Below are 10,440 nucleotides of genomic sequence, written 5' to 3'. Positions count from 1 at the left end.
TCAATGGCTACAAGCTTGGTGGGAATGCAAAAAGCTCAAGTTGTTGTACATGATGAGAGCAAGTGACGTGCTGGTTATGTGAAGGGCATTGCAAAGGGTGAATTGTAAGAGCACTTATGGGTGAATGCTGGGAGTTTATGGGTCTCTAAGTGAACAGTTTGATGCACTTTGGAAGGTAGAGGGACCCTGAGAAGTGATTTAGGCGTCAATGGGTGACATTTAAAGGATTCAATTTGCTGGGTTTTATGAGGATTCGTAAGGTTGAGTAATACAAGTGTGTGAATACCATTAAATCAAATACATTCCCTCGATATAGAAATTCCCACCAATAAATTGTATTTTTAGTGACTATAACTGGGTCGGTCTTTTGGCATGTTGTTGATACACACAGTTATCATTTTAAGCCTGCCACTCCTTTGCGTTGACCAGTAGTTGTTTAGGGTGTGTTTGTAAATTACCTCCAGTGTGTCGGCGTGCGCTTTTGGTCGTTCGTAAATTCAGAGGGTTATCAGATTATCCACAATTATCCACAATTCAAATGACTTTTCCCCTGCAGCCTAGAGTAGAATTGTGTACTCACTTGAAAACAATAATGCAATTATTCATTGCATTGTGGCGTTGTAGGCTACTATAGTCTAGGTAGGATCATCGTATTGTCCCTAAACAAGATCAATAGGGGAGCTTTTTGAGCTGTGTGTTTCATGTCTTCAGTTTTTTTCATGCTGAATGATGCACCTGCCTTGTCCACTGCCTGTCAGCTATTCCTATTTGTTCTGGTCTATTCATATAGAAAATGTATGCAGCTTTGAATGTTTTTATGTGTGGTATGATTGCTAGTTAGCCTATTGACAAACGATCCGCCAGCCACTATTGTCACAATAAATGGCGGATAGAGGGCAGGGTAGACAGACAATACTGACCTGTGGTATAGTAACATTTACCAATACGGAAAAGCATAGTTCATAAGGGAAGTACCAAAACAGCTTGATATAGGGAAGGCGCATGATGAGGAAATCTGGCTAGGATGGATTGAAATGATATAGTAAAACATGCAAAAGTGTGAATGTTAATGAGGGGAAAAAACTCACTGCCCTCCCCTGTGCCCAATAAAAAACTCACTACCCGCCCCAAATCAAGAAAAATCGTTTGACAACCCTCCCCTATTTTGGACCACCCCTCCCCCCAGTAAATTGCGATCTATCCCTTAGGTTTGGTACATTTCCCAGAGAGAAAACATTTTGTTACTTTGTATAATTTCTTTCAAGCATTCAGATGGGAGATGAGTGTTACAAATTGTACAAATCAATGGGTCCTGCTGCACACTGTAGGGCGACCGGGTGCCTATATTAGGCTTATGGCTCTAATATTTGTTTGGGGGGTCAAATTATCAATATTTTGGCTATGCTGGCCTGTTGTAAATGGTCAAATAAATGTCTGATCAATACATACAATTCTGAACATATTGTAATTTATAATGCTAATGCAGAGGCACCAATGAATTGTCCAGTACACTTATTGTATGCTGTTTTTATGTACATTCCCTTATGTGTAAACTTCTAAGGTGACTCAGGCTTTACTCATTATTGTGAAGAAGTGTTACATTGAACTTTATTCTGTAATTAGTTACAAAACAATAGAAATGCAATAGTGTGTTGCTATAGTTTGTCTGAATATCCAACAGTCCATGATCAGCTCTGTTGACCATGAGAGCATTTTGCAGAGAAAATGGAATGAGGCATACTATTTAGGCTCGGAATGACATGTGGCCCATTGTTACCGTGGTCATCAATGACAGGTGGCCCATTGTTTACCTTGTTACATTACATCCTTAGTTTACCTGTCAAGTTAGTGTGGTTGTTCCTGAGGATCACTAGCAATAGTGGATTAAAGGATCCTATAAGGCTAGTGCATTACAAGTTGTGGTGAGGACAGACGCTGGGAGACGAGAAGCAAGTACAGGGAGTGAACATTTAACAAATAACCGACATACAACAAACAAGGACAGCGTCTGGACAGGGGAAACATAACGACAATAACGCAGACACATGGAAGAAACTGAGGAAGTGACAGATATAGGAGAGGTAATCAATAAAGTAATTGAGTCCAGGTGAGTCCCATGAAGCGCTGATGCGCGTAACGATGGTGACAGGTGTGCGTAATGATGGGCAGCCTGGCACCCTCGAGAGCCAGAGAGGGGGAGTGAGAGCAGACGTGACAGTTGTGCAATCATTTGGGACATGTAGCCTCTTTGAATCATTGTGGAATGCAGACCATACATAACAGTTTAAACCTGGAGCCTGGCGCACAGTTCATGACGACAGGACTGTAGTCATCACAGTTCCGTGATTAGTGAGGATCATTAAGGTAGATTTATAGACTTCTATAGAGACTATTGTGCACTTTTCTCACTGTCCAATATTTCATGGATTGAACAATTGAATATGGCAACTTTTAGGATTCATTTTCTTCATAAAGGCTCTCCAAACCTGTTTTAAAAAATATATATAATTCATAAATATTTTCCTATCCTTAAATATATAATAGACAAGATGAGAGTATTTTTGTATCTACCAATTTGTGCTGAAAGGGAGACAAATATGTGTGTATTTACATGGCTTTATTGCATTGATACCTAATATTCTGAACCCTTTCTCAATATAATCTATTGAAAAAAACGTAATTAAAGGTACCAAATTTAAAGGGATGGCTTTAGATAAATGTACCCAAAACGCTATTGAATGTAAACTCTACGAGAAAATCTGTTGTCCAGCAAGTGGGAGGGTTTGCAACGGTTCAAATCAATGTATTCAACGCATCCAAGGGAACCACGCATGCAAGTCCATTATACACCTACTTAAGGTAAGTCTGAATATGGGACGGCAGGTAGCCTAGTGGTTAGAGCGTTGGGCCAGTAACCGAAAGGTTGCCAGATCGAATCCCTGAGCTGAAAAGGTAACAATCTGTAGTTCTGCCCCTGAACAAGGCAGTTAACCCACTGTTCCTAGGCCATCATTGTAAATAAGAATTTGTTCTTAACTGACTTGCCTAGTTAAATAAAGGTTTTAAAAATATATATATCAACTACTGAGAAGTGTGTCGTGACAATGGGTGCTGGTAGGTCAACATTTAATTCAGATCTCTCTGTTCAATATCATGTACCCTTCTATTTCTCTGCTACTATACACTGAGTGTACAAAACATGAAGAACACCTTCCAAATATTATGTTGCGAACACCCCCACACCACCCATAATTTGGAAGGTGTTCTTCATGTTTTGTACACTCAGTGTATAGTAGCAGAGAAATGGAAGGGTACATGATATTGAACAATGAGATCTGAATTAAATGTTGACCTACCAGCAGTCACAGTATAGCATCACCCACTTACCCCAAGGTGGTTCAATTTACCCTGTCCCTATGCCCAATTTACCCCAATTTACTTACAGAGTAAACTGTAAGTTGTGCCAAGAGACCACTTTTTTTGGACAAGCTATGTTTTCAACACTGTTATGTTTACATGAGTTCTGATTATTTTCAGGGATACACATCCTGAAAAATATGTATACTGAACAAAAATATGGAACATGCAACAATTTCAAAATTTTTACTGAGTTCATATAAGGAAATCAGTCAATTTAAATAACGATCCCACAGGTGAAGAAGCCGGATGTGGAGGTCCGGGGCTGGAATGGTTACATGTGCTGCCAAAACTGCACATTTTAGAGTGGCCTTTTATCCCCAGCAGGGGGAGGTTCACCTGTGTAATGATCATGCTGTTTAATCAGCTTCTTGATAAACCACATATGTTAGGTGGATTAATTATTTTGGCAAAGGAAAAATGCACACGAGAAGAAAAAAAATAGTGTGCACAAAATTTGAGAGAAATAAGCTTTTTTTTGTGTGTTGGACCAACACTTTACATGTTGCGTTTATATTTGACCGGCATCGCACCTCCGCTGGGGGAGGAGGGAGGGAGAGAGAGAGAGAGTGAGAGTAAACTGCGACAGCGATTTCGGCGTTCCTCGGAGGTGGGTTCAGTGAGTGAGTCATCGCTGGGGATTTAACTCCTTGTCTCCTGAGAGGGACGGATATAATAGGATAGGATACGACAACACCCTGTGACGCCTTGTTCTTGTAATCCCATTAGTGCAAATCATTGCAATGGATGTCAATAAACAAGCTAATTAGTTGCTGAGTAAATGTGTGCCTCATTAGCAAATACAAGAATTGCAATCTGAATAGGGTGGTAAATGAAGCTACACAATTAAATGCTATACGAATTGTTGTCAAATTGCTAGTTATTGGCCTTCACAAAGCTAAAGTTTAGATAAGAATTGATACAGCTAGAAACAGACAACATCCATATATATTTTTAGCACATTAGCATTCTTAGCATGCCATATCATAAGCCTAAATAATGTATAATTATGGATTTCCAAAGACTGGTTATTGCGTGCGTGCTGCTGTGATGACGCGCGAATCAGGTGTTGCTTCATATATTGCTGGGAGCTGTCCTGGTGCTGAAAACAGAACCGCTCGTCCTGAGACTGGGAGGAGATGCTATACACGTTCACTACTCCGGTCTGAGCATCTTGCCAAAGGTAAAAATTCATGCGTATGACTTTTATCATGTCTCAAACAAAGACTAAGATGTTTTGTAGGTTCATGTGTGGGCTTTCTAGCATTCCATGTTTTGATTTTGTCTCTCCTCATCTCTCCTCGCTCAAGTTCCTATCTCTTATCAGATCTCGGCAATCATTTGGAATTTATTTGAATAAGTGATAGCTGTGTGTTGTTGTGATGAATGCCAAATAGTCTATTCATGTATTTTGTCACTGGGCGAAATTGCGATGTGAAGTAATTTTGATTCTATCCCTCGCGAAATTGGTTTAATATGGGTTTTAATAGAGATGAAGGTTTGGAGAAAGGCAGCCACAAGCTAAAGGTTGCCCTGACAACGGCCAGTGACTCATCCTGTGATGTAAGGCTATAGTCATTTAAAACAGAATGATTCGCAAATATAGCCCACTTCTCCAACTTTTTATAATTTGTACATTGAATAACCACTTATAGTCTATGGATTATCAATGAACTGACATTGGGGACATTTCATTAAAATAATTATTATTTTTAAAGAGTATTAGTAGATTCTAAGAATTGTAAAGATAACATCTCAGATAAAAAAATTAAAAAAATGTGCAGCCCATAGGTTTTTTGTCAGATGTTGAATTAATTACTAACCTTCATTTTTAAGCCCATGATTTATCATAATTATTTATAAAAAGATCTGTCAGTGTATTTTGGTATTTTGCGAGGGGGCACACCCTCCCTATTAAGTTGTTCCTTCCAAGGTGCACCATGGAGCAAAGATATGGCATTGGCACCCCAATGGTGGAACAAACTCCCTCACGACGCGAGGTCAGCGGAGTCAATCACCACCTTCCGGAGACACCTGAAACCCCACCTCTTTAAGGAATACCTAGGATAGGATAAAGTAATCCTTCTAACCCCCCCCCCCCTTAAAAGAGTTAGATGCACTATTGTAAAGTGGTTGTTCCACTGGATATCATAAGGTGAATGCACCAATTTGTAAGTCGCTCTGGATAAGAGCGTCTGCTAAATGACTTAAATGTAAATGTAAATATGCCAGACAGGATGCTAGATACTCTAGTGCATACAGATGTTACACCCCTGAAAAAGGGTAGAAAGAATCACGATAGTGATACGGAATGTTTACTCATTGAACGTTTAGTGCAATCATTTTACATAAATAACACATTTTACAGAACAACAGATCTACAGGAACGATAGGTTTTGTAGGGTACAAGGCTTATTCAAATCATAACAGTATACACTGTACATCACTGAAACAAATACTGTTTTCAATATAACTGTCAAGCAAAGCTTTAACTCAGTAAACCATAACACAATTCATCAACAGGCAACAAAGTGTTTGAAAAACAACCACACAAATAACGCCGCAAAACATCTTACCAACAGCGCACACGTTCATTCACAATCGACATAAAATGGCAGCTACGTAGCAGTACCTAGCAGTACGAAGCTAGCTGCAACTGAGCACGGCTCACATTACTCTCTGCAAACCCAACCAACTTCCTCAACATGTTACTAAACAAACCTTAAACACTCTTGACATGTTATCAAGTTATTACATTTAAATTACTCTTTTTAATCATCAATAATGTACCTGAAAAAGGGTAGAAAGAATCACGATAGTGATACGGAATGTTTACTCATTGAACGTTTAGTGCAATGAGAAAAAGACCGCGAATTCTCCGTGAACTTGAGTGGAGACCAGAGCAATCGATCTCAGGCTCATAGATTAAGAGCATTTAGTAGATCACAGATTAGCACTTTTATCCACGACAACATAAAGGAATCAACATAACGTTTACACATTCCTCTCACAATTCGTACCCTTTGTATGCTTGACGGATTTTAACAGAATTATATAAATGTTATCAATCTATCAACTAATACTGAATGCATGATCTTCTTAACCTTAGATGTTTTAAGATCCTCACATACTATGAATTTACTAATACTTTTTAATGTATAACAGGCTATTAGTATTTCCTTTAACCTGTCACACAGACAGTATCATCAGTGGAGGAGCGTTTGATTTGATTTTAGCTGCTGGTGATGGGCAGGACTTGCAGGATGTATGTTTGCAAATTCATTTGATCAAGCTATGCAGTCTATTTATTCCTTATTGATGAATAAATAAAAACAAATGTTTTGTTGTTTCTTTGTAATACCAGCCACCTAGCAATTTTTAAGTTGGCTTTAGCTAGCCAGCTAGACAGGTTCCCAATCTCCCAACCTCATAACTAGCTACCAAGCTATTTCAAACTATCAATCAAGTTAGAATAGCTTGTCTAAGTACAGGTAACTGCCCAAATAAAGGAAACACCAACATAAAGTGCCCACAGAACAGCTTCAATGTGCCTTGGCATAGATTCTACAAGTTTCTGGAAATCAATTGGAGGGATGCGACACCATTCTTCCGAGAAATTCCATAATTTGGTGTTCTGTTGATGTGGCAGAAAACGGATATCTGTGTCTTAGCTAGCATGCCTGCTGGCAAGGCTGCTAAAGTTCAGAAAATACAAAAAATGCTTTAATTCTTGGGCTGTGATACCATATACAAGTATGGCAGTTGTGCTAAAAGCCTAAAGCATAACAGTTACTTAATTGTACTGCAGTGGGCTAAATCAGGGTCTTAAACAAATCTACTTGAAACAGAAGTATACACCTCACACACATGGTTATGGGCTTAAAAAAAAGAAGACACCTTGTACCATGTCATATATAGGGTTGAAATGTATTCAATTTTGAGTTTGCTTCCCAATATTACACTTTATATACATCACAGAAGACTGAAATATAACAAAACCGTTTCAAATATAAACACTGGATTTTCGGCGGGTTTTTAATTATGAAATTATTACAAATATGAATAACATTCCACCCATGAGTCCACTAGCTAGGTAATTTGACTGCAGGAAAGGGCTACAGAATCAATGTGCATCATTTATTGAAATGATAATTGAACAGGTAAAGAGGTCTGCTTAGATAACCTATGCAGAAAAATAATGATTATGGCTCTAGATTGCAGGAAAAACCTGTTTCAGGTGTTTCAAAAATGATAAATTCTCCAACTCCCCCCCCCATCTTCAAACACTTTGTGCCCCCTCTAAAATAATGGGTGCCTGACACCCCTGTGTTCAGGCATATCATTGTATTGAACTCATCCCTTTGTCTCTCTCTAGGCTGTAATAAGATGCTGTCACTCTTCAAACTATCCACAGGAAAAGCTGTTGCTCTCGCCTGCCTCCTCCTCCATGCATTCTCTGTGCAGGGCGCGTCCCGCCCTCGCTACCACAGGCTCAGAGGCGGGGAGGCCGAAGAACTGCAACCCGCCGTCTACCCGCCCAGCTCCGACATGATCAAAGCCCTGGAGTACATCGAGAGCCTGAAGCAGCGGACAGACGGTGGTCAAGAGAGAGAGGAGCCAACAAAAGACTATGATGAGGTGGAGAAGTTCCGCGTCCTCCTCCAGCTCGCCTCTCTCCAGGGCGAAGGTGCACCCGAAAGGCAGTCCTCCCCGCTGGCCCAGAGGCAGCAGGACATCCCGGCTGAGCAGTTGGTGAGAGCTTTGCTCAGGACCCTCCAGGAGCAGCCCGCTAGTCCCCCCAGACCCGCGCTTGTGGTGCCGGGGAATGACCGCCGCGTGCACAGGCACCCCTCCGCGAGCACAGGCAGCCCCGTGAACACGCCTGCCTACGGTGGCTTCCCGAGGCCGCACAAGAAGTACCCGCTGATGTTCGAGGACGAGGAACATAGAGACAACCCCAAGCGCGCAGCAGAGGACCTGAAGGAAAAATACACCCCTCAGAGCCTCACCAACCTGCGATCGATCTTCAAAGAGCTGGGGAAACCATCCACCTCCAACTACCAGAAGCGCCAAATCTTTGACGACGACGACGATTTATTCAGTCTGAGGAACCTGGCCTACGAGGACGTGGCGGGTGGGGAGGAGTGGATTCCTGTAGAGGAGAATGTCGAGACTGAGGAGGTGGTGAACAGGAGCCACGAGGAGTTCGACAGGGCTCTGCAGCAGAACTATGACGAGGAGGAGGAAGAGAAGGGCGACGGAATGCAGATGCAGCGCAGAGCCGGCCAGAATAAAGAGGACCCAGAGGAAGATACTAAACTAGTAGATTATTACCTGTTGAAGATCCTGGGAATGAGCGAACACGAGACAGCCAAGAGGCAAGCCGGAGAGCAAAAAAAGAGACTAATCCGCCACCCCCTGGTGGACCCCCGGGCCCTGAACGAGCTGTTAAAGATCTCCCTCAAACTCCACATCCCCCCTGAGGACCTTATCGACATGCTGATCACTGAGGAAATCAGAAAACTAGACCATCACCCACAAGCCATCTCCCGCTACAGGACCAGCAGCAAACCGAAGATCAGATACTACAGCCGGAGACTGCCAGTCAAAAACGCTCCTGAAGACATGGACGAGGAAAACTTCCTGAATATCGTAGAAATGGAAACCATCAGCAACGACTATCCTGTGAGTCGGCGGACGCTCAAGAGTGCCCCTTCCCCGCCCAGAGTTTCAGCACCACCCGCCCCGGCGAGAGTTTTAGCACCAGCACCGCCTCCCATGGCTGCTCCAAAAATCCCATCCTCATCCGGCCAAAGGGAAAACTTATTTATGTCGGAGCTCAACAAGATGCCTTTTAAGAGAGAATCTGACAACGATGATGAGGCGGACGAAGATGAGATGATGACATTTCTGGCGGCCAAAATATTAACTAAGTACCCCAGCACGATCAGCAAACGCAACACCCAATCTCAGGCGACCGGACAGTTTCCTTACGAGCTATACGAACAAGCCATGAAAGATTACTTTGACCAAGCGGACACAATGACAAAGAGAGATTCAGAGGGTAATGAGGAGGTAGTGGAGCCCGCGGAGATGCAGGTGAAAGATCAGGTTCCACAGGAGACCGCAGCTCCAGAAACGGAGGAGGAAAAGGAGCATCACGGAAAACCGGTTGCTGGAATGTAGGCTACGCCGTGAAGACAAGCGACTTAAGACATCCTCTACTAAATAAATAATGTTTATACTATCAATAACCATTCTCCTAGTTTACATAAAATGTGTATATATAGTAAAGGAAATCATATATTATATATATATATACATATATATAACGTATATCAGTGTGCTGGGCTGCAGGCAGTGTGTGTGTAGTGTATATATCTGGGTTTGTGAGTTCCCAATCTTGTAACGTTGTGAAAATGTCATTCCCTGATATAGGCTAGAGATTAAGACGTCACCATCCTGCCTTCCAACCCCCTGATGCTGCAAGCGCTGTAATTGTTGGACTCTTTCGGTTGTTGTGGTATATATATATGCTCATTTCTAAACAATTTTGTATGTGCTCAATAATGTGTGACAAGTTGGAGACTAATAAAGCATTAGCGGTATTATTTTCTTCTTGCTGCGTTCTGTTGTCTTATTATAATACACTGATCACTAGACCTACATTGATGATTATATATAGTTGAAGTCGGAAGTTTACATACACCTCAGCCAAATACATTTAAACTCAGTTTTTCACAATTCCTGACATTTAATCCTAGTATAAATTCCCATTTGTAGGTCAGTTAGGATCACCACTTTATTTTAAGAATGTGAAATGTCAGAATAGAAAGATGTATTTCAGCTTTTATTTCTTTCATCACATTCCCAGTGGGTCAGAAGTTCACATACACTCAATTAGTATTTGGTAGCATTGCATTAAATTGTTTAACTTGGGTCAAACATTTCAGGTAGCCTTCCACAAGCTTCCCAGAATAAGTTGGGTGAATTTTGGCCCATTCCTCCTGACAGAGCTGGTGT

General features: G+C 41.5%; 1 protein-coding gene across 1 annotated transcript; it reads left to right on the top strand.

Moving 5' to 3' along the window:
• The first annotated feature begins 4,452 nt into the window (after positions 1–4,452).
• LOC139559816 (secretogranin-2b-like) lies at positions 4,453–10,035 on the top strand. Its single transcript, XM_071376182.1, has 2 exons — positions 4,453–4,600; positions 7,793–10,035. Exons 1-2 carry the CDS (start codon positions 4,468–4,470, stop codon positions 9,601–9,603), a joined length of 1,944 nt encoding a protein of 647 aa, XP_071232283.1. The 5' UTR covers positions 4,453–4,467; the 3' UTR covers positions 9,604–10,035.
• Positions 10,036–10,440: the final 405 nt, after the last annotated feature.

Source organism: Salvelinus alpinus, chromosome 30, assembly GCF_045679555.1.
Source record: "Salvelinus alpinus chromosome 30, SLU_Salpinus.1, whole genome shotgun sequence".
In the NCBI taxonomy this organism is placed as follows: Eukaryota; Metazoa; Chordata; class Actinopteri; order Salmoniformes; family Salmonidae; genus Salvelinus; species Salvelinus alpinus.
Note: the sequence above shows the minus strand (reverse complement) of the source record. Positions and strands in the feature narration are given on the sequence as shown.

What these genes read in the sequence shown, in the direction of transcription:
- LOC139559816 (XM_071376182.1), top strand. Translation starts at nt 4,468, where the DNA reads ATGACGCGCGAATCAGGTGTTGCTTCATATATTGCTGGGAGCTGTCCT. An exon ending in GTCTGAGCATCTTGCCAAAG is followed by an intron (nt 4,601 to 7,792) that starts GTAAAAATTCAT and finishes GTCTCTCTCTAG; the next exon opens with GCTGTAATAAGATGCTGTCA.